The sequence below is a fragment of the Lagenorhynchus albirostris genome, chromosome 11 (genome assembly GCF_949774975.1).
Source record: "Lagenorhynchus albirostris chromosome 11, mLagAlb1.1, whole genome shotgun sequence".
Classification (NCBI taxonomy): Eukaryota; Metazoa; Chordata; class Mammalia; order Artiodactyla; family Delphinidae; genus Lagenorhynchus; species Lagenorhynchus albirostris.
The window spans coordinates 17470608-17494573 of NC_083105.1; the positions used below are offsets into that span (position 1 = coordinate 17470608).

General features: G+C 36.1%; 1 protein-coding gene across 1 annotated transcript in view; it reads left to right on the plus strand.

Annotated features, from left to right (window-relative positions):
- Positions 1-23966, plus strand: part of SLC41A2 (solute carrier family 41 member 2) — a 136140-nt gene that overhangs the window by 95141 nt on the left and 17033 nt on the right. Inside the window, exons 9-10 of the mRNA XM_060164613.1 lie at positions 3736-3867; positions 5049-5197. Coding sequence (XP_060020596.1) covers positions 3736-3867; positions 5049-5197 — 281 coding nt within the window. The remainder of the gene's footprint in view (positions 1-3735; positions 3868-5048; positions 5198-23966) is intronic.

Genomic DNA, 23966 nt, shown 5'->3' on the forward strand with positions numbered 1-23966 from the left:
GGTAGAACTCACTTGAAAAAAACAACAACAACAAAGCAAACAACTTATGTGGACCTTGTGATTTTTTGAAGAAGATTTAAAATTTTAGATTAATTTCTTTAGTCATAGAATGATTCAGATTTTGTATTTCTTCTTGAGTTAATTTTGTTAAGTTATATATATTTTAGAATATTTTCCCATTTAAATTGTCAAGTTTACTGGCATAAAGTTGTTCATAATCTTATTTTTAAGATATTGGTAGTAATTGGAATTATGGCTTCCTTTTTCTTCCTATTGTTTTTCCCTACTCTCTTTTTCTTTTCAGATAACTGATATGTAGCTTTATTGATCTTCTCACTTTTTTCTCTTTCATTACTTTTCTTATTCAAGTTTGTGTTTATATTTCTATCTTTTCCAACTTCTTGAGATGGATGCTTAGGTCAGTAAGTCTTCCTTCTTTTTTAAGTATGTGCGTTTAAGACTTTAAGTGTGCTTCTCACTACTGCTTAAGCTGCACCCCACCTGCTTTTGTATGTAATATTTAATTTCCATTCAAATACAAATGTTTAAAATTTTCTATTATGATGTCTTCTTTAATTCACAAGTTATTTAAAGGCATGTTCTCTCAGTTTCCAGATAGTGAAGGCATCAGGCCCTGAAGGTTTTTTTTCATGAATAAGTTTTTAACTATGAATTCAATTTCCTCAATATAGGGTTTCTCAATCCTGACACTCGTGATATTTGGGGCCAGATAATTTCATATTGTGGGGGGTGGGATCCTGTGCACTGTGGGTTGTTTAGCAACATCTCAGGCCTCTGCCCACTTGATGCCAATGAAACATCCCAAATTACGACAGCCAAAAATGTCTCCAGATGTTGCCAAATCTCTTTTTTTTGGATTGGGGGTCGATTATTGGCGGCAAAATCACCCCCAGCTGAGCACTACTGCTTCATAGATATAGGGCTATTCATGTTACCTATTTCTTGCCAAGTGAGTTTTTACAGTTTGTATATTTCAAGGAATTTAAAAATTTCACCCAAGCTATTATTTTTTGGCATAAAGCTGTTCATGGTATAACCATATTATTCTTTTAATCCTGCATAGTCTGTAGTAATGACTCCTCTTTCATTCTTAATATTGAAATTTGTGTCTTCTTTTATTCTTGATCTATTCAAAGAAGCAGCTTTTGGTATCATTTCTTTTCTCTATTGTTTCTGTTTTCTATTTCATTGATTTATGCTCTTATACTTCTTATTCCTTCTTTATGCTTCCTTTCAGTTTAATTTTTTATTTTTTTTTTAGGTTCTTAAGATGGGAACCTTAGATCATTGATAATAGATCATCTTTTCTAATATAAGATTTAATGCTGTGAACTTCTAAGGACGACTTTATGTGCAGTACTTATCTCAATATGTTGTGTGCACAAATCTCAATATGTTGTGTTTTCATTTTCATTAAATTCAGACTATTTTAAAATTTCCTTTGTGATTTCTTTTTTGACCTGTGGGTTATTTAGAAGTGTATTGTTTGCTTTCCAGCATTTGGGGGGATTCTCAGATATCTATCTTTTCTGTTGTAGCCAGAAAACATACGTTATGTGTTCCAGTTTTTTCAAATTGATTGAGACTTGTTTTATGGCTCATAGTATGGTCTATCTGCGTGAATGTTCCATGTGTATATTTGTAAAGAATATGTATTCTGCTTTTGTTGGGTGTTGTGTTCTATAAATGTCCTGTAGATCAAGTTGGTTGTTATTATTGTTCAAATCTCCTGTATAGTTTTGATTTTTAAAAAATCTGTGTATTCTACCAGTTAATAAGAGAAGAGTGATAAAGTCTCCAAGTATAAATACCAACTTGTCTGGTTTTTGTTTGTTTGTTTGTTTTTCAGTTTCATCAGTTTTTCCTGTGGGTATTCTGAAGATCTATTTTTAGGTGCAACTACATTTAGGATTGTTATGTCTTTTTCATGAGTTGACCTCCTCAGCCATTATTCAATGTTTGTTTTTCTCTCTGGTAATATCCCCTGTTATAAAGTCTTTTCTTTCATCTTTCTGATATTGATATAGCCACTCTAGCTTTCTTTCCCCTAGTGTTTATATGGTATATCTTTTTCCGTACCTTTACTTTTAACCTATTTATGTTCCCATCTTTTAATAATGCATATTGTAACCTCTTTCCCACTAGATCCTTTAACATATTAATCATAGTAATTTTAAAGTTCTTGTCAGATAGTTTCAACACCTGAGTCCTGAGTCTGGTCCTATTGACTTCTTAACTCCTGACAGTAGTCTGTTTTCTTTATTGCTTTTTACTGTCTCAGAAATTTTTTATCAAATGCTGGACATTGTGTATAAAAGAACATTGGAGATTGAGATAAATATTATTTACACCTTAAAGGCAGGCTTTTTCTTCTATTAGGTCATTAGTATGGAGGACTGTGTGAGTCTCATCAGTAGTTGAGCCGGGTCTGGTTTTTGTGGTTGTTATAGTTACCTTCAGTGCACCACTGACTTCAGATTTATCAATGAGCGCCTGCTACCTTATGCTCAGTGTGAAGCTTGGAGCACTGTATGCCTGGAGCATGAAAGGCTTAACTATCTGTGCTCTTGCTTCTCTTCTCACAGTAGGTTGTTGATGCTTGTTACATGGTGCAAGGCATGGGATGGGATTTGGGATTCTCTTGCACTAGTTTCAATCTTAGGCAGTTCTTATACACTTGGTCCACAGAGGTGAGGCCTTCTCAGTGTTTCTTAAGACCAATCAATTACTCAGATTGGTCTTAAGCAGGAAGATTTCCTTCCACTTCTCCAGCAGTAGACAGCTTTTGCTTCTACTTTTCCTCCAGTGGCAGTTGATCTTTGCCTGGGGTCGGGTAGCTGGAGTGTTTCCTTCATCACCTCAAGCAGCTTTTGTTTCATATGAGAGAGGGAGTCAGAAATGGATGTGATTTCTTGCTGTGTGCCACCAAGGTCGGCTCTCTCAAGTGTTCTGTCCTACCTCAGTCTGTCTCACAAGTGCCCAGGGGAGGCTTGCAGAAATAGTTGACCCGTGAATGTAGACTCCCCTTGTGTCTAGGGTTCCCAGGTGTTCTAGATGGTTATGTTAGTCCACACTCAGCATTAAAGAATTTGAAATTTTCAGTTGTTTCCTTCCTACTTGCTTTTATGACTACTACCTCTTCCTCCCCATAATCTGTCAAAGGAGAGTTTGGGTGTCCTAACTTACCTTGGGGGCACTTACCACCCTTTGGAATTCATTTCACTTCTAGGCATCAACTCCCCTTCCTCTGAGTATATGAGAAGATAATCTAGGTTAAAAGATGACTTTCTTGAGTAATTTTTTCAGTGTCTTATACCCATTTCTTTAGTAACCTGAGAGACATGTATCAAGCCTTGTCTATTTGAATAAATCTAGCTTGTTTTCCCTGTCATTAAGATGATAAACATGGAATATCTTGTTACCTAGTTTTATATCTTGGTTGTGATAGTAATTTTTAAAAATTAATTACTCTGCTTTCAGACCAAACAGTGAGTTAGATTTGAAAAAATAATGAATGAGTCTTTCACAGCAGTGATTTTCTGTCTTTGGAATATCTACCTCAGCATTTAATAAATCAACATTTCAGAAGAATTCTTTGTTTGTTTATTTTCTTGGCCCAGGATGTGACATAAAGAGGCTTGTATTCAGTTGAATGTATGCACATTATTTAAAATATGAAGATAACTACCTTGTTTGTTTTTCCTTATGTTTCAGGTATTGGTGGTAATTTGGTAGCCATTCAGGCTAGCAGGATTTCTACTTACCTCCATTTACACAGCATTCCAGGAGAACTGCCCGATGAACCCAAAGGTGGTTACTACCCATTTAGAACTTTTTTTGGTCCAGGTAGGTGCTTGTGGATTCTTGCATATTTTATTTCTGGAACTATTGCTCTCTATGAGTATAGGCAGGCAACATTTGTTGAATACATATTTTGTTTGTGAATATTGCATAGTTTTCCATTTCTGAGAGCTAAATAGATTTTAAATACTAGAATAGATTGTATTCACTAAATCTCAGTGAACAACAAAAAAAAACAATTTGGATCAATTCTGCAGTTGCTGAGGAGCTTTATATAGTTTTTCTCTTTCTCTGGGATATCTTGCTTTAGGAGTCAGGAAAGAGGAACCTTGTGCATGTAAGAAAGCACCGTTAGGTGATTTAGGGAGACAGATATACCATCTGTCTTTTGTATATTAATCTTATGGACCTTTCTAAATGTAGGCATTTGATTCCAAACAAGCAGAATGAGAGGGGATAACCTCAGTTACAAGGACATTATTTTGTCCCAGGCGTATGATATCCAAAAAACTAAACCACAATTTTAAATTCTTGACAGTTTTTTTTTCTGATGAAAATAAATGTAATAAATGTAACTTTTGAATGAGGATCAGAAATGCCCAGTCTTTTAATTGCAGTGAAAGAATTCTAAAGGAAAAATAAAATTAAAACATTTCATAACCAAAGATCCTCTAAATGTAACTTTTGAATGAGGATCAGAAATGCCCAGTCTTTTAATTGCAGTGAAAGAATTCTAAAGGAAAAATAAAATTAAAACATTTCATAACCAAAGATCCTCTATTAGAAGATCATAACCAAAGATCCTCTATTAGTTTTTTCCTCTATTTCATAACCAAAGATCCTCTATTAGAAGATGTCATTTAGTCATTAAAATGGTCAATAAAAAGGAATTAAATGATGTAGGGAAAAAAACCACATTTCAGTACTTTAAGAACTTCATATTTTTTCTTTTGTCTTTCCTTTGTTTTTATAATAGATATTATAGTTTGACCAGTGTTCTTCATAGCATGTTTTTATCAACCACCTTTTATTTAATTAATATATAACGTATCGGGAGAATTTTTAAAAATTAAGTGAATTGTAAATAGTTAAAATTTATTTTTAGCAACTGAATTTTATGTGATTCTATGCACTATAGTAACTAGAAGTAATCCTCAAATTTTAACAATTGTGACCTATTATTCACCAAAATATGATTTTAACAACTTTTACATTTTATATTACAGGAGTAAATAATAAGTCTGCTCAAGTTCTACTGCTTTTAGTGATACCTGGGCATTTAATTTTCCTCTACACTATTCATTTGATGAAAAGTGGTCACACTTCTTTAACTATAATCTTCGTAGTAGTATACTTATTTGCTGCTGTGTTACAGGTAAGAGTTGAAACCTCTTGCAATCTCTTTTATGCTCAGATTGATGTAAAAGTGTAACTGTAAATCTAAAGGCATAAGAAATATTTTAACATTTCAAAAATCAGCTGAATGCCTTCATATTGATTTGATCTTCTTAAAACCAATAACTTTTAATATGATTTGATCAATAGAACCGTTGAATTTCCTGTTTCCTAGACTCTGTGTCTTCCCTTTTATTTGTTCTCTTCTTTTGTATGAACACATCTTCAGATAAATTCCTGAGAAAGACTGCTGCATAGGAGAAAAATTTTTGAGTCTTTGCATTTTGTAAAATGCTTTTACATGAATAGCTTGACTGGATATAGAATTGTTTCTTTCAGAATTTTGAAGGCATTGCTTCCTTGCTTTTTAACTTCTCCTGCTACCATTGAAAAGAACAACACATGCCATTCTCACTGCTGATCTCATGGTACAGAACTACTTTTATCTTTCTAGAAGCTTCTAGAAAGAAAATCTTCTCTTTTTCCCTATTGTTCTTAAATTTCTTCTGGTATTTATCTATAAGTTTTAAAGTAATATGCCTAAATTTCTAGTTCATGATTAATCTTCTTTAGACTTTTGCTAATAAAAGTTGAGGGTTTGGGGGCTGTTATAATGCCACATCTTTCCCATATGGTTATATAACAGTTTTTGGTTAAATTAGTAGTCAGTGTTTCTATTATTGGGTCTATCTAAACATTGTTTACTATAGAGCCAGATAATGTATTATATTTCCTTTTTGTGTATTTTACTTTTCTTTGGGTTAATAATCACATCTTTTTCCATTTGCCTCATTTTCCATAAACCCATCCTAAATTTTTTTTCCAACTGTTGCAGCTTTATTTTGGCTTCTTAGCCATGGCTTCTTGCTAAGCTTTGTAGGATTTGGTACCTCCTACAGTGAGAAATCCTAATTTAAGAGATGCATTCAAATAATTCTTTGAAAAGATAACATTTGAATTTGGCCTTCAGGGGGTTTGTAGGAGTGGAGCTGGAGGGTAAGTATGTGGAAAGAAACTGCATTGATGATAATGATGTTAATGAAATTAACTGACATTTACTGTGTTTCCTGTATGACCAGCATTGTTCTAAGTGCTTTACATGTACAGATTTACTTCATTCTCACAAATACTCTCTGAGATTTGTCCTCCTGGTGTAAATCAGTGATTTTTAAAGTGAAGTACGTGCAAAACAATGCATTGTGTGCAGAAAGAGAAGATTAAAACTTCTATTTATATATGTCTACCTCATTTGTTTAAAATGTCTATTTTCTCCTATTTTTATGATCGCTTTACAGTAAACGTTAGCACAGTGTTACGTAAGTATACTCATTTATATTGAAAGGGCTGCATAAGCTAAAACTTTTGGAGGTTACTGAGTAAAAGCATAGAGATGAGAAAGCACAGAGCTTATGCCAGAAAGAGCAAGTAATTCATACAGAGGATATAACTAAAAGAAGAGAAGATGAGGTTAAGAAGGTAGATTAGGGCCAATGTAGAAAGGCTTTAAATGCCAGGCAGAGGAGACAAGAATCCGCTCATAAAATAACAAAAATGCTTATGACTTAATTGATATTTTTAACTTTTCTATAATGCTTTATAGCACCCAAGATTTTGTTAAAAGTCACTTATCAAATCATTCATTCATTCATTCAATAAACCTTCATTCTACTAGGTGCAGGGATGGGTTTTAAATCCCAGGATGAATAAATTCAGACCCTATCCTCAAGGACTCACAGCCTGGAGGGAAGACTACTACATGAACAAATAACTATATTATATTGTAATAGAATATAAACGCTGGGAATAGCTACGCGTAATTTGCTGTCAGAGCTTGGAAGAAAAAGCAGCTAATTCCACCTCGGGAGTTATATTTTTCTACTATTCAGTAGGGACAACAGTTACTTCAAATGCATTTTTACTACTGGCTATCTTTATTGCTACATATGATATGGCCATTTATTATAATTTATGTTCTCCATGTGTGTAAGTATTATGAAAAAGATGCATTCCTCAATCCTATGGGAAATATTTAAGAGACTATTCTTTGGTCTGTTTGTAAGCATGCCATTTTTAGAGCAAGTTCCTATTTAGAGCAAATATTTCAAATATATTTTCTTATCCCTCTTCACTTCATGGATGGATTTGATGTTTATGTTTATGGTTCTGTGCCAACATACTATCATGCATCATTTCTCTTAAGTTCATGAAGGATATAAGAAATTATTCTGAATTCATAAAAATATTAGATTTCAACCTTATGCTCACAGTATTCCTATATGTCTTCTGTTAACCTCTGACCCAAATTCTGACCAGTAAAGTTTGAAAAACTAGAGTTGAGGAGAGTAATTATTAATCTCTCTGTGTCTCAGTTACCTCCTCTATAAAGTGGGAGGGATACAGACAGTCCGACTTAACGATTTTTCAACTTTATGATGTGCAAAAGCGATAACGCATTCAGTAGGAACCGTAGTTCAAATTTTGAATTTTGATCGTTTCCTGGGCTAGTGATATTCGGTATGATGCTCTCTTATGATGCTGGGCAGTGGCAGCGAGCCACAGCTCCCAGTCAGCCACGTGCTCATGAGGGCAACCAACTGATAAACCGATCCACTTAAGACCATTCTGTACCCAACCATTCTGTTTTTAACTTTCAGTACAGGATTCAGTAAACTACATGAGCTATTCAGCACTTTATTATAAAATAGGTTTTGTGTTAGATGGTTTTGCCCATCTAACTGTAGGATAATGTTAGTGTTCTGAGCATGTTTAAGGCAGCCTAGGCTGAGCTACAATATTCAGTAGGGTAGTTGTATTAAGTGCATATTCGACTTACAGTATTTTCAGCTTATCATGGTTTTTTGGGATGTAACCTCATCATAAGTCAAGGAAGATCTATAGTGTTACCTACCTCATAGTCACTTTTGAGGATTAAATGAATTAATTACATAAAGCTTGCTTCATAGTAGATGCTATATGTGTGTTAGCTGACACTATTGTTGTTGTTTTAACATGGAATTGTAAATGGTGAGCCATTAATCTCTGAATAACAGTTGGATTTTTTTTTAATTTTATAGTATTGACTGAATTTTCTTATGTGTCTTTTACAACTTTCATTTTTATGGGTTTTAGTTTTTATTTTCTCCCTAAGAATCAGATAATCTGCCAGAGTAGATCTTTGGTTTTGCACCTGACATTGTGCATTATTTCAATGCAATAGCTTAGAATGAGATTGTAAATTGTCAAATCAAATCTTCATGCTCTGAGACTAACATATATAACACATACATGAGCACACACATTCACACATCTCTTTAGAGACTGAGGTTGAGATAAAAAATCTTGACCTTTCCCTGCCTACTTCACTCAGTCCAAAGATGGACAGAATAAATAAGTACTTTTTTTTTAAGACTTTTTTCTTTTTGATGTGGACCATTTTTTAAAGTCTTTATTGAATTTGTTACAATATTGCTTCTGTTTTATGTTTTTTTTGGGTTTCTTTGGCCATGAGGCATGTGGGATCTTAGTTTTCCGACAAGGGATCGACCCGCACCCTCAGCATTGGAAGACGAAGTCTCAACCACTGGACTGCCAGGGAAGTCCCTAAATATGTACTTTTTAAAGACAAAGACTCCTTCACCACTTAAGACTCATCTTTTAATATCCTTTACTTGACTGACTTCCTTTTTGGATGTGGATTAAATTTATATTCAAAACCTTGGTTTAAGTCCCAGCCCTTATTCAAATATTTCAGTCCACACCAGTCTTCCCATCACTAGACTCTATATTTTGATTGAATATTATATAGTAAAATTTTCTAATGCCTGTTTAATTTCTCTCCGCCTAGATTCCTACCTCCTTGAGGGGAGAGACCAAGACTTTTTTCTTTTGATATTCTCCACAAGACATGATAGAGTCGTTGTTTTTTGAATTCTTGATATTTCACTCTCTTCCCAGACTAATGTTCTTTAAGGAAATTTCCCCACACCACCTAATTTCCCCAGCCAACTGAATGAAGGAAATCCATTTGGAAGAAACTTTATATTGAATTTATTATAATGACATCATGACAGTTCTTTGCAGTATTTTTGCATTTACTCAGATGTCATCTTCCTGGAAGCCTTTCTTGAATACCTAATTTGGTGCCTTTATTCTCTGTTCCCATGGTACCTTGTGAATACCATTATCCTAGCTTTTCTACTTCACATTAACATAATCTGTTCCTGTGTCTGTCTCACCCATTCTAGAGAAAGGGTCTTTGTTTTACACATTTTTTTAATCTCTAGCACCCAGCCCCATTCCTAGTGCTCAATTAGTATTTGTTAAACTGAATGACTGTATCTTGCTAGCTCTGTCACCCCCTTCAGGAAGAAGAAAGTTTACAACTGTATTTAGGTACTAGAAATTCCAGAAAAACTGAAAAATCTGAATTTTCTTCTCTTGCTCAAATTTTCTCTCTTTCACTGACCTAGGTATTTAAAATTAAAAAAAAAAAGAAAGGAAATAAAAGGCAATGAAAAGTAAAACACAAAATATCACAAATTGTATCAGGGTTCAGTCAAAATTACAAGGATTTACTGAAATGTTTAGAGATGACATGACTTGATATCCAGGGAAAGTGCAAGGTTGGCTTTAGATAAAGGGAATTGGAAATGAGTTGAAAATTGATGAAGCTGAAGGATGGAATGTGAGACTGCTGTGGGGATAATGTGTAGTATTCTGTGTACTTTTGTGTATGTTTGAATTTTTACATAGTAAGGAGTTTTTTAAATTAAGGTTTTTCAGAGCATTTTTTTTTTGCAGTACGCGGGCCTCTCACTGTCGTGGCCTCTCCTGTTGCGGAGCACAGGCTCCGGACGCGCAGGCTCAGCGGCCATGGCTCACAGGCCCAGCCGCTCCGCGGCATGTGGGATCTTCCCGGACCGGGGCACGAACCCGTGTCCCCTGCACCGGCAGGCGGACTCTCAACCACGGCACCACTAGGGAAGCCCTTTCAGAGCATATTGACTTCCTAATTTTGGTCCTGTAGCTGACTATTTCTTACTTAAAGTGAAAAGTAAAAAGTAAACTTGAGTTTGAAATTGTTTGAGACTTAGAATAGTCGAGTTCATGTCTTGTTCATCTTAAGTGCACACTGACTCCGTTTTTTGAAGCTATTTTTTAAATTTAAAAATCTGCTTACATGTCACACATTTCATTGTTTAGGTATTTATTATGTGTCTTGAAATTAGAAGGAACATAACAAATGTGTTTTTGTTGTGTCATTAAGTCCACTGAACCACAGTCAGTAGGTGTGACGGATTATACTCTTCCTCCTGTTCCTGCCCGGTGCCCAAGAGCAGTCAGAGTAGTTGGAATATGTCAAGGCTGGAGTAATGTGCAAAAGGCATCCATATTTAGTACACCACCAACCACACTGCATTTTAAGGGTTTTTTTTTTCAGCATTAAGGATGGGTCAGCACCAAGCTGACCATGCTGATCACCCATTCTTCCTTCTGTGCCATGAGTCAGCATTTGTGAGACTGCTAGCTGTGGCTAAGGGTACAGTCACTGGCTTTAGAACAGAATTTTTCATCTGTGTCAACAGATTAGCCCACTGAACCCACAACTTTGATTTCACAGAACCAGAGTAGACTTTCTTCTACAAACTTAGAGATGATTGGGTTCTTTCTCTCTAAGCAGTCATTTCCTCTGCCTTCACGTCTTTCTTATTCAGATGCTCTATTGACTGCTCAAAACCTGTTAATTTGTGATATCAAAAGCGTAATAAGGAATTCCAGGCTGTGATGGACCTTGCTGGCCTTCCTTCTAAGATGTACAGAAGGGGCTTCCCTGGTGGCACAGTGGTAGAGAGTCCGCCTGCCGGTGCAGGGGACACGGGTTTGTGCCCCGGTCTGGGAAGATCCCACATGCCGCGGAGCGGCTGGGCCCGTGAGCCATGGCCGCTGAGCCTGCACGTCCGGAGCCTGCGCTCCACAATGGGAGAGGCCACAACAGTGAGAGGCCCGTGTACCGGAAAAAAAGTAAGATGTACAGAAGGGAATTTTGATATCTTCCTCAGGGTTTTCTGTTTCTAATTCTTTTATTTGCCTTATTCCCTGCAGTTTTTTTCAAGGACATAGTACCTGGACCGCATAATAAACCTGAGAAGGTACAATGATAACTATCAATCAAATAAGCAGACTGATGATCTCTTGAGCAAAGAAGGAAGAGCAGTACATTGTCGTTCATTTCCCTACTTAATTTAAACCCTCTGCTAGTTCTCCTTTGTGTTTGAATTGCTAAATATGCTTCCTTTGTCTGTGAAGAGATAAAAGCTTAAACTTTGGATGACATAACCTACAAAAGGCAAAAAGATAGGCACGTATGGAGTATATTAATTTTTTTTCTGCTATAAACTATTTCAGTGGGAAAGAAAAATGAGACTTTTCTAGCCCTAGAGGCCTACTAAATTCCAACATAGTGTTCGTTAATATAATTCATAAAGAATGACTCAAAAACACTTCTAAATGAAAATTTTAATTCCCTCTTTTAGGCACTGATTGTTTCATATAGAAAATTAGTTTACTAAGAACTTTTCTAAACTTCTAGCAGCACCAAATTCCATGGGAAATTCATGTGAAAGCTTGTGGAAAACCTGGCTGTATCTGTTTTTTAATTGGGAGAGACAAAGTGGTTCCCTTAAATGGTGGAATGACAAATTCTCATTTCGTAAAATTAAAAATATGAATATCGGGATTTTGTCAACTGTATAGTGCACATCATCTTGCTAGTCTCTGTACAAAAGAAATAGAAGATATTGTCCCTGCCCTTTAGGATCTTCTCTTGGCTGTGGGAGATGAGACTTAAATGCAAAAAATAATTAGAGAGGAGCCTAAATAAGACTTACCTCCTTATAACAGTAAGTTATAAGCATCTTCCTGTGTAACTTCAGAATCACACTTTGTGCTTATGCCTGGATTTCATTGTTTAAAAGTGCTTTAATAGGTTTTTTTTTTTTTTTGGAGGGGAGGATCAGAATATATACTGTAGCTGATGAGAAACTTGAATTAATATCAATAAATATGAAACTGCTCTTAGCAAAATAGTAATACTTATACTTCTTACTAATATAATTTTGAAAGCAGAAGTCTCCTTAGTTTTTATTACTGCCTTTCAGTAGGCAGTGTTTGTTTTTTCATTTTATACTTATGTGCAAATTGCACCATCTTAACATTTCCCAACAAGTTCGTGTTCTTAAGAAAAATTATTGTCAGCAAAGCCCAAGCCAAACTTAAATGAGCAAATGAGTGACCCTCATAATAAAATTAATAATCTGGGTATTGAATATGAATTTCCTAAGAAGTGTTTCTGTTTTATAAATAATAGTTCGTGGTTGTTTTGAAACCTATGTTTGTACCATGAACACACCCACAGCACAAATAGTGCAAATTAAGAGCAAACAGCTTCCATTTCTCATCTAGTAGAACATGCTTGGGGCAGAAATATGGTCCACGTACTTGCTAACAGAAGCATTGGCAACATCTTAGTTCTGAAGTCACATTCACAATGACTCAGTGTCATTATTTTAACTACAAAGACATACAAATAAATGTTTTCACAGAAGAAAAATATTTATAAGCCTTATAAATCATCACATACAAAGGACAAAGTGGAAAAGAGGGAAGATAAGATCCAATATGCAGAACATTGTAGAAAGATCACAGAGCTCTTTAGAGGCAGAGCTGAGTCTGAATTTCTGCTCTGCTGCTTATTTTGTGGCTTCAGTCAAGTTTCCTAACATCTCTGGCCTTATTTTTTTCCCTACCTCAGAGGATAGTAATGAGAACTAAGCTAATGTATATAAAGTACTTGGTAAAGTTGCTGGAACGTAAAAAGTTTCCAGTAATGGTAGTAGCTGCAGTTTATCATCATTATTGTTGTAGACATTATTTTTGTCTTCCTCTCATTATTGGAGCTGGTTATTCAGTGTCCTAAGGCCTTTTTCATCTCCTCACCCTTCACCTTCCTTTTGACCCCTGTTCTTTACTGCAGGACTCTTTTTCCTGCTCTTCTCATGAGTGCCCTAAGCTTCAGATACCACCCTTTCATTGCTAACTCCCAAACTGATATCTCCAGTCTGGCTTCCTATTCTACATCTCCAGTTAAATGTTGAAATGTTGTTTCAAATTTAACATGTCCAAAACTAATTTATTTCTCTCATAATCTTTCCCACATCAGTAGGGGTGGTGGACAAGAAGCCGCAAGTGCACAGAGAACTAGGCCAGGCTTAGGTACACAAAGATCCCCTAAATCTCTCAGCCCTCAGCATCTGACCCTGTAAAGTTCCTCCAGGATGGGGAGAGCCTTGCTCGCATAGACTTTATATCTCATGTGTATTGCTGGTGTCCAAATCCTGCCCATCTCAGTCATTGCCATTACCTTGTTACTGGTGAGTCCAGGCAGTGTAATAGGAAGACTCCTAGATATTTCTGGGTTCTAAGTCTGGTCCCTTCCTAAGTCCCTAAGTTTGTCTAAGTCACAGCCCTGCTCTGTGGCTTGGTTTCCTCACTTGTAACACAAGGGTGAAGATACTAACACTAAGGTAACCATATAATTTTAGTCCAAACCAGGACACTTTTGAGAATGAAAGGGAGCTGTTAATAATTATGATTAGAGTCACAAGCATACCATGACTATCCGGGGCAAACCAGGAAGTAGAGTGGCCCTAGCTATCACTCAGATCCCTTCCTGCATTTCTAATAGTTGACTTTGTGAATTCCCACTCCTACAGTAAAGATGATTTGTTACAAAGCATTGTTGTACATAATTAATAATGTATATGCTAATATTAACATTATTTGGCAACTAAAACAGTCTTTAATATTAAAATCTATAATTGCTGCTAAGGTAATATTAAGTTAAATTGGCTTTTATGGGTTAGCCAGAGAACCCAGGCAATACATAAAATGTTGTTTTCCTTAAAAATTGTATTTCAAGTCCGAACAGCTAATTTTGAATTAGTCTTTTTAAGTTAGAAGCTATCTATTTTTACATTTGTTCAGCCTAAAACAGTCTCTTTCAGGTTCCTGGGTGCCCTCTGTGTTCTAATATCTCTGTATTTTACCTGGAAGTCTGTATTTGCCTCTTTCTGCCATAATTTGACTTTTGTTATTTTATAGTGTTCAGCTTTATCTCCTCTTGATCTGCAACTTTTGAGAGGAAAAGAGTACTGGCTCTCTTATATTAAAAGCCGGCTTATCTCCTTATCCCCTAAATTGTTCATTCTGAAAATTTTCCGTCTCTGACAGATCCCTTCTTGAGGTTTGGTGTTCTGAGCCACTTTTTCAGTATATATATTTAAGAGTTTCCAAAATGGTGATAGCAAATATTTATATAGCATTCATTCTGAGCCATGCACTGTTCTAGGTACTTTACATGTATGAACTCACTGAGTACTTAACACAGCCCAATGAGGTAAGTTATACTATTAGTTCCCACTTACACATGAGGCACTCGACCTGGAGAGAAGTTGAGTAGCTGGTCCAGGTCCACTCAGCAAGACGGAGTCCAGATCCAGTCTACAATCCTAACCAATTGTGTTTTACAAGAACAAGTTTGACATTTTGTTTTGCTCTTAGGGAGGGTCATAGTTTTCAGGATGGCAGTTCTTGGAGGCTTAAAGCTGCCTCTTCTCTCTGGTTTCATTAGATCTTCATATTTCTTCCAGCCAGGTGTTCTGCCTCCAAATTGCATTCGTTCCACAGAGTTTATATGGAATCTGTGCCTACTGAAGTCAAGTAGGAGTCCAGTCAAGGACGTGAATAGGTCCTGAGAGAAGGACTAAGTGCTACGGAAGTTCAGTAGTGGGAGAGTATATTTCTAGGGAGGGAGGGAACCTTTATAACGGATAAAATTTTGTTTTGTGGAATCCACAGAAAATGCCACTTCAGCAGAAAGGAAGTAGCATTAAGTAACTGAGAAGACTCAGGGTATTTACAGAAATACTAAGAAAATTTCCGGAGCATAGGGTTTATGAAAGGGAGTGATAGAAAATAAGGTTGAAAACTACAGATTGTGACAAGATCATGAAGGGTCTTGCAGACCAGACTGAAGAGTTCATTTTATTCTATAGAACGATGATTTTCAACATTTTTCCCACTCCCAACAAACTTGAGAGATCTGACACATTCCTCTGATGCAGTGTCATATAATGTGGAAGGGCTTGAGCTTTGATTTCCACCACTCACTGCCACCACTCACTGCCTGTGTCACCTTGATCAAGGTAATCTCTCGTCTGTTTTCTCAGCTGTAAAAAGAGGCTACGAATAGACCTGCTTTGTGGGTTGTTATAAGGATGAAATGAGATAATGCATGTAAGGTGCTGTTATTGTCTTATCATTTTAATATCATCATCTCTAATAGCTGTGGATTACTGGCGCAGTGAGTCTCTTAGGGTATCACTGAGTGGGTCAGATCCTGTGGAATCTAGCATTGAGTCTCTACCATGATTCTAATACTCGACTCAATCCTTGGAGTCATTCTTCTATGTAAGGAAAATGTAGACATATGGTGGTAATGTGGCCATAATTGGAATCCCAGGATACCCACCCAATAGCTGAGCCAGTTAATTGGCTTAGCCTTGGGCAAGTTACTTAATTCCTTGGGGGGTCTTATTGTTCTTGCCTGTAAAATGAGGATAATGATTCCTCTTTGCACAGCAGGTGTAATACCTGGCACATAGTAGGCCCCTATTAAATGGTGTGGTTATGTCTTTTCTTTTATTACGACATTGAGTCAAATCCTATTCCCGGATGGCATCTCAAAGGAAAGAGCTAAGCGACCAGGAAATTTTAACAGGTTGCCTGACTTCACTCACATTTTTTCCTCATTTCTCAGGATTTAAGTCCACCAGATTCCAACGGGAAAGTAAGGATCTCTTTATTCTTTCTGTGACTGTTCTGCCTCTGTCTCTTAATTGGTTTCTGTCTGTCAGCTTGGATTGAATGGAAAGTGTGAAGAGAATGATAAAGGAAATGTAAAGGGAGGACCTACAGTTCTAAGAATTTTTTTTCTAGTTGTAAAAATAGCTACTTTAACTTTGGGAGTTGATTAATATGGTGAAGGAAGGAAGTTGAAACAGGTGATTTTTTGAGATTCCTTTTTAGCCCTGGGATTGTCTTTTTGTGATACAATAGTGTGTTATGCTATTATAGCTTAGGTTGTAGGGTCTTAAAATTGATACACTTTCCTAAATCCATATTTATGATTAGTTCTCTGGACAGGTATGATTGGGCTCCAGGCCAGTAAGCACAGAAGATGAAATGATTGCCTGCCTCATTGGAGGCACGGCATGCCAGAGCCCTGTGGAGCAAGGCATTCAGAAAGGGAGCTTTCTTCCATCCTGTCAAGCCTGACAAGGACGCAGTTAGGACCAGGGAAGCCGAGTCCTCTTTTTCTAGCGTGCTGGTTAGGATGTTACTGCCTGTGCTCCGAGTTCTGCTGCAATTGCAGACGTGACTTAGAGGAATTTTCACATCATCTGGGAAAAAAAAAAAAAAATCTTATAACACAGCTATGTGAAAGCACTTACTTGGAAAGCATAAAAACTATTTTTCAAGAAATTTGCCAGAATAAAATCTTGGTTGATTGTGACCCCAGAATATTCAGCCAGAAAATACTGACTTGAATGATTCGATAATTTAAATTTTTTTGCTATTTAAAAAAATAGACGTTTAGCTCCATACTTCTTTTTTATTTTAAAGCTAAATGTCTGTGTTAGTTCCGCGTAACAAGGCTAACCTAAGTTGTGATTTTTTTGTACCATCTAGGGAAATGTGTAAAAGCAAAAGGTCTCTAAAGATTTTTGCATTTATTAAAAGGGGTGTTTAAAGGGTGTCAAAAGATGATGAGACCGTCATTCAATATCCAAAGTAAATAAACAAAATTGAATTTATTGCTCACTGTTGTAAAGGATCAGGGGAAATCTCTCCAAGCAGCGCAAATTACTGATCATTTGTAGGGTTTTAGGGATGCCTGGAGTTCAGGGATGGGCAGATATTCAAAAGCTTGAGTAGGCCTATGTCATCTGTAGAGATGTGGATACTTGGGTGTGACTACTGTTGTTAGTTGCTCCTCAGAGGTGTATTTATTAGACCGGATTTGTTCCTAATTGCCTACTTCAGAAGCAAGGACTATCATTGATCGGCTGCCTTCTAAATGCATTCAGTACGGCAAGTTGTTTATTGATTGAATGAATTTAAAATCAGTTCTGGTGGCTTCTTGTTACCATGGCTAAAGATCAGTCTTTTCCTGGGAGTGTGGGAACTTCTTACTTTCTCAGTCTCCACTCTTGTTCCTCACTCAGTCAAAGCTGCAGGATTTCGTTAAGGATTGTCCAGACCTTCACCTCTGTTGTTGATTCTTCTTGAAGATGGGGTATCTGATTTTCAGTTTGAGTCCATCAGTGTAATTCCTTTTGGGAGGAGGGGTCTTTGAATTATTTATTGAAACATCTGATGGGACAGTGGCTGGGTTGAAACATTTGAGACACTGGACAATAAACATTAAGTGTGAGATAAAGAATAATTAGAAGTATTGTAAGAAGGGAGTGGAATATATTTCACTACCATAACGTAAGATTTTTCAGGCCTAACCAAGAAAACATGTCCTAATGATTCCCTAGGTAGCCAGACTGCCTTTTCTTTTAGCTTAGATACAGATTGTTTTATTTCATCTGTAACATTAATTCAGGTATAATATGAAGTGTTGGCAATGGTTCTGGTTGGCCAAAAGAAAGTCCAAAACCATTCTTTTATCTGTAACCATAACTGTTACTTTGCTGGTCTTAGGTGGAAGCTGTCTACTTTGTGGGCTCATCTCTTTGCTCTGAGAATCTTTGGTTAATAATCGACCTCCGTGAGTCATCTGCTTTGGGAAGTGCTCTGGAGAACTTCAGTTTAGGTTCCCTGTGGTGTTACTTTCCAGCTCTGCTGAAGATCTCTTCCGTTTTTCTCCCAGAGGACAGCAGACTGTGTTGCCAGTTCAGGCGCATTCAGGGATTATGTTTTATTCATCATCTTAGACTCAGCATTCAGCCCCTGCCTGGTACAGTAAATATTTATAAAATGAATATTCAGCTTTATATTATTCTTGGATTATTTTTGGCATTTCAATTATATTTCTTCATTTAGATTCTGATCTCACTGAAAGCAATAACCGTGTCTTATTCTTCTCTAAATGCTCCAGAAAGCTTATCACAGTGTTTTCTATGTTAGATAAAGATAAATATTTGTTAAATTGGATTCCAGATATATTGAGTGTACTTTGTTTGGGTGATAGGGCAAATATTTGACAAGATTTCTCATCTAAAAGAGAGAATAAATCTGATGGAGAGGTGAAACATATACATAAAACAATTTGAAGATGATGCTTTTTAAAAACATAATATTACATGTTTAACAAGTACAAACAAAATATTCTATAAATGACTACTTAACAGTAGGTTTTTTAAACATCTTAACCACTTAAACAGAATGCTAAACTTTATTATTTTTAATGGATTTTTTAAAATTTTGATTTTGGAGTATACTTGATTTACAATATTATTTTAGTTTCAGGTGTACAACAAAGTGATTCAATTATACATTTACATATATCTATTCTTTTTCAGATTTTTTCCCCATAGATGTTATTAGAATATTGAGTAGAGTTCCCTGTGCTATACAGTAGTCCTTGTTGATTATCTATTTTATATATAGTAGTGTGTATATGTTAATCCCAACCTCCTAATTTGTCCTTCCCCTTTGGTAACCATAAGTTTATTTTCTGATTCTGTGAGTCTGTTTCTACTTTTTGAAAATAAGTTCATTTGTATCAATTTTTAAGATTCCACATATTAGTGATATCATATGATATTTTTCTTTCTCTGTCTTATTTCACTTAGTATGATAATCTCTAGGTCCATCCATGTTGCTGCAAATGGCATTATTTCATTCTTTTTTATGACTGAGTAATATTCCATTGTATATATGTCCCACATCTTCTTTACCATTCATCTGTCGATGGACATTTAGGTTGTTTCTATTGTAAATAGTGCTGCAGTGAACATTGGGGTGCTTGTATCTGATCGGATTATGTTTTTCTCCAGATATATGCCCAGGGCTGGGATTGCTGGATCATATGGTAGCTCTATTTTTAGTTTTTAAAGGGACCTCCATACTGTTCTCCATAGTGGCTGTACCAATTTACATTCTCACCAACAGTGTAGGAGGGTTCCTTTTTCTCTACATCCTCTCCAGCATTTATTGTTTGTAGACTTTTTGATGATGGCCATTCTGACTGGTGTGAGATGATAACCTCATTGTACTTTTGATTTGCATTTCTCTAATAATTAGTGATGTTGAGCATCTTTTCATGTGCTTCTTGGAGAAGCACATGTGTCTTCCTTGGAGAAATGTCTATTTAGATCTTCTCCCCATTTTCTGATTGGGTTGTTTCCTTCTTGATATTGAGCTGCATGGCTGTTTGTACATTTTGGAGACTAATCCCTTATAAGTTGCATAACTGCAAATATTTTCTCCTATCTGTGGGTTGTCTTTTCATTTTGTTTATGGTTTCCTTTGCTGTGCAAAAGCTTTTCAGTTTAATTAGGTCCCATTTGTGTATTTTGTTTTTATTTCCATTCCTCTAGGAGACGGATCCAAAAAAATATTGCTACAATTTATGTCAAAGAGTGTTCTGCTTATGTTTTCCTCTAGGAGTTTTATAGTATCTGGCCTTACATTTAGGTCTTTAATCCATTTTGAGTTTATTTTTATGTATGGTGTTAGAAAATGTTCTAATTTCATTCTTTTACATATAGTTGTCCAGTTTTCCCAGCACCATTTATTGAAGAGACTGTTTTTTCTCCATTGTGTATTTGTACCTCCTTTGTTTAGATTAATTGACCATAGGTGCGTGGGTTTATTTCTGGTCTTTCTATACTGTTCCATTGATCTAAACATCTGTTTTTGTGCCAGTACCATATTGTTTTGATGACTGTAGCTTTGTAGTATAGTCTGAAGTCAGGAAACCTGATTCCTCCAGCTCCATTTTTCTTTCTCAAGATTGCTTTGTCTGGGGCTTCCCTGGTGGCACAGTGGTTGAGAGTCCGCCTGCCGATGCAGGGGACACGGGTTCGTGCCCCGGACAGGGAAGATCCCACATGCCGCAGAGCGGCTGAGCCCATGAGCCATGGCCGCTGAGCCTGCGCATCCGGAACCTGTGCTCCACAACGAGAGAGGCCACAACAGTGAGAGGCCCGCGTACCACAGGAAAAAAAAAAAAAGATTGCTTTGTCTATTTGGGGTCTTTTTTTTTTTTTTGGTACCAGGGAAGCCCTATTCGGGGTCTTTTATATGTCCATACAAGTTTAAAAATTTTTTGTTCTAGCTCTATGAAAAATGACATTGGTAGTTTGATAGGGATTGCATTGAATCTGAAGGTTGCCTTGGGTAGTATAGTCATTTTGACAATATTGATTCCTCTAAGCAATCCAAGAACATGATATATCTTTCCTTCTGTTTGTGTCATCTTCGATTTCTTTCATCAGCATCTTAGTGTTCAGAGTACGGGTCTTTTGCATCCTGAGGTAGGTTTATTCCTAGGTATTTTAGTCTTTTTGATCAGAATGCTAAACTTTAACGTTATTTTAAAAAGTAAAGTTTCACAATGAAATAAAATGTATTTCACAATGAATAGGGCAAGGGTAATGAATGATCTACACCTTTATGCAACAGTATATTCACAACAATATTGTGAATCCCACAAACCTAAGGTTGGAGCCAGACACAAAAAGAGCACATAATACGGGATTGCATTTATATTAAGTATAGAAACAGGCATTAAGAGCTTAAAAAAAATGTAAAGGAAGGTTGATAACTAACTTCTGCCAGAGTAGAACTGAGGCAAAGTAGGGAACAGTAACTTCTGGTGGGTGATCAGATTCTTTTTCTTCCTCTGCCCCATTTGACAACCCACTGTTCTTAAATGGCTCATTTAGAAGAACAATATGAACTAATATTTATGATGTCTGTTAACTGCCAGACAATATGTATTTTATTCACATTATTTCATATAATCCTTTGAGCAGTCCTCTGAGATATGTATTGTCTTCCCTACTCCTCAAGTGACAAATATAAAAACTGAAAGCGTTAAAAATTTACCCAAGTAATAGAAGTAGTTAAGTAGTAGATAAAATTTGAACTTAGATTTGTATTACTTCAAAGACTTTGTTATGTCTACTCCATCACAGGGTAAGTAAAAGGGTCAAGAACTTAACCTGGTAATTTCATTAGTGGAGGATGATGGGAAGAGGCTCTATACTAGGGCAGGGATCAGCAAACTTTTTCTGTAATGGGCCAGGTAAGCAACATTTTAGCCCTTGCGGGCCATATGGTCTCTGTCACAAATACTCAAATCTGTCAAGACAGCACAAAAGCAGCCATAAACAATATGTAAATAAATGAACGTGGCTGTGTCCCCAAAAAACTTTACTTATGGACACTGAAAATTGGATTTCGTATCATGTTCACAGGTTACAAAATCCTATTCTTCCCTTGATTTTTTTCAACCATTTAAAAATGTAAAAATCGTTCTTAGCTTATGGGCCATGCAGGTGGTGGGCCAAATTTGGCCTACAGGCTGTATGTAGTTTGCTGACTCCTGCTCTAGGCTCTTGCTGGGAAGAAAACTCTACCAGAGTCCTTGTATATATTTAGGCATTCCCTTTCTAAACAGGTTCAAAAGCTCAACAGATATTTGTCAAACCCTTCCTGTGTGCTCCACTGCTACTTGACATACAAAGATGACCTCTCCAACCTACAAAAGCAATTTAAAGGAAAATAACATTAAGATATAATTTACATACAGTAAAATACACCCATGTAAAGTGTGGAGTTTGATGAGTCTTGACATATGTGTTCAACCATATAACCACCACCACAGTCAACATATAGAACGTTACCTTCACCCCCAAGAAGCTCCCTCCTGCTTCTCTGCAGTCAGTTCCCATCCATCCCTGGCTCTAGGCAGCCACTGATCAGTTCTCTGTCACCATAAATTAGGTTTCCCTTTTCTAGAATTTCATATAAATGAACCTAGGTATGTACTCTTTGTTGTTTCCTTGTTTTACTCAGCATATATTTTTGGAATTTATCCATATTGTTACATGTATTAGTAATTTGTTTCATTTTTGCTCCTTAGCATTCTGTTGGATGAGTATATCCAAGTCTCTGTACAAGTCTCTGTATAGACATATGTTTTTATTTTCCTTGAGTAAATACCCAGAAGTAGAATTACTGGATCGCGTGGAAGATGCTTGTTTAACTTTATAAGAAACTGCCAAGCTGTTTTCCAAAGTGATTATACCATCTGCCTTACCATTAGCTTGAGAGTTTCATGTGCCTCACATCCTCACCACTGCTTAGTATTGTCAGTCTTTTTACCTTTACCCATTCCCATGGGTGTATTGGTGGTAATCTCATGGTGATCATAATTTCCAGCTACCTGATGACTAATAGTATGGAGTATCTTTTCATGGATTTATTGGCCATTCATGCTTTCTTCTGTGAAGTTCAAATCTTAGGTCCATTTTTTTAATTGGTATTGAGTTGTAAGAGTTCTTTATATATTCTGGATACAAGTCCTTTGTCAGATATAGGCATTGGAAATACTTTCTCCCAATCTGTGCACTGTCATTTCATTTTCTTAATCATGTATTTTAATAGCAGAAGTTTCAATTTTAATGAAGTTCAGTTTATCAATTTTTTCTTTATGGTTAGTGCTTTTTGTGTCCTAAGAAATGTTTGCCAATCCCTAGAGTTTTAGGGATATTTTATTTTAGAAATATTCTGGTTTTAGCTTTTATTTGTATCTCTGATCCATTTTGAGTTAATTTTTGTATATGGCGTGAAATACAGATTGAGGTTTATATTTTTCCATGTGAATACCCAGCTGTTGCAGCACCATTTGTTGGGAAAACTGTCCTCCTCACCTTCAGTGACCTTAGTATGTTTGTCGAAAACCAATTTACTATATGTGGGTCTATTTCTAAATTGTATTCTTTTCCATAGATTTATATGTCTATTCTTTTGCTGCTCTTCTCTTTTAAGCCTTAACTTTTCTAAAAAATTTTTAATTGCAAACTCTCTTCTTTATGTAGATCTCAGCTCACTTTCATGAGTATTTGTACTTTTACAGGTATAAATATGCCAGACAATCAAATCTAATGTAGATGTGTTTCTCTCTGTGATTCCAAATCAACATCCTTTTATTCTCTACGCTTAGCATAGAGTTCTTAGTGTGCTAGCATTTCAACAGCAGCAGTAATTATATTTATGAATCCTTGTCTGATACTGTATCTCAAACCTTACAGAAGTCCAGGTTGATCATATCTGGGTTTTCACACTTGTCACTTCTCATAGCTGCTTCTTCTAAAATGTTAATTAGTTAAGCATGCTCCTTGCCTTTGTACATCCAGTTCTATTCTCTGCTCTTCTCCATATTCTGTCTCTAACTAATGACTGTAGACCCTTCTAATATCAAGAAAAGATTGATTTTCTAGGTTTCAAATATCTCAGTTATTTCTTTGCCCCTTACTTTTATCCCCTCCCATAAAAATAAGTTGTCTTCTTTTCAGGGTTTGTTTACTTATGTCAAAGAAGTTCAGAGCTGTATTTCTGACTCTTTTCCTTTTACCTGTAATTAAAATTTTTTTCAGGTAGTTTCATTT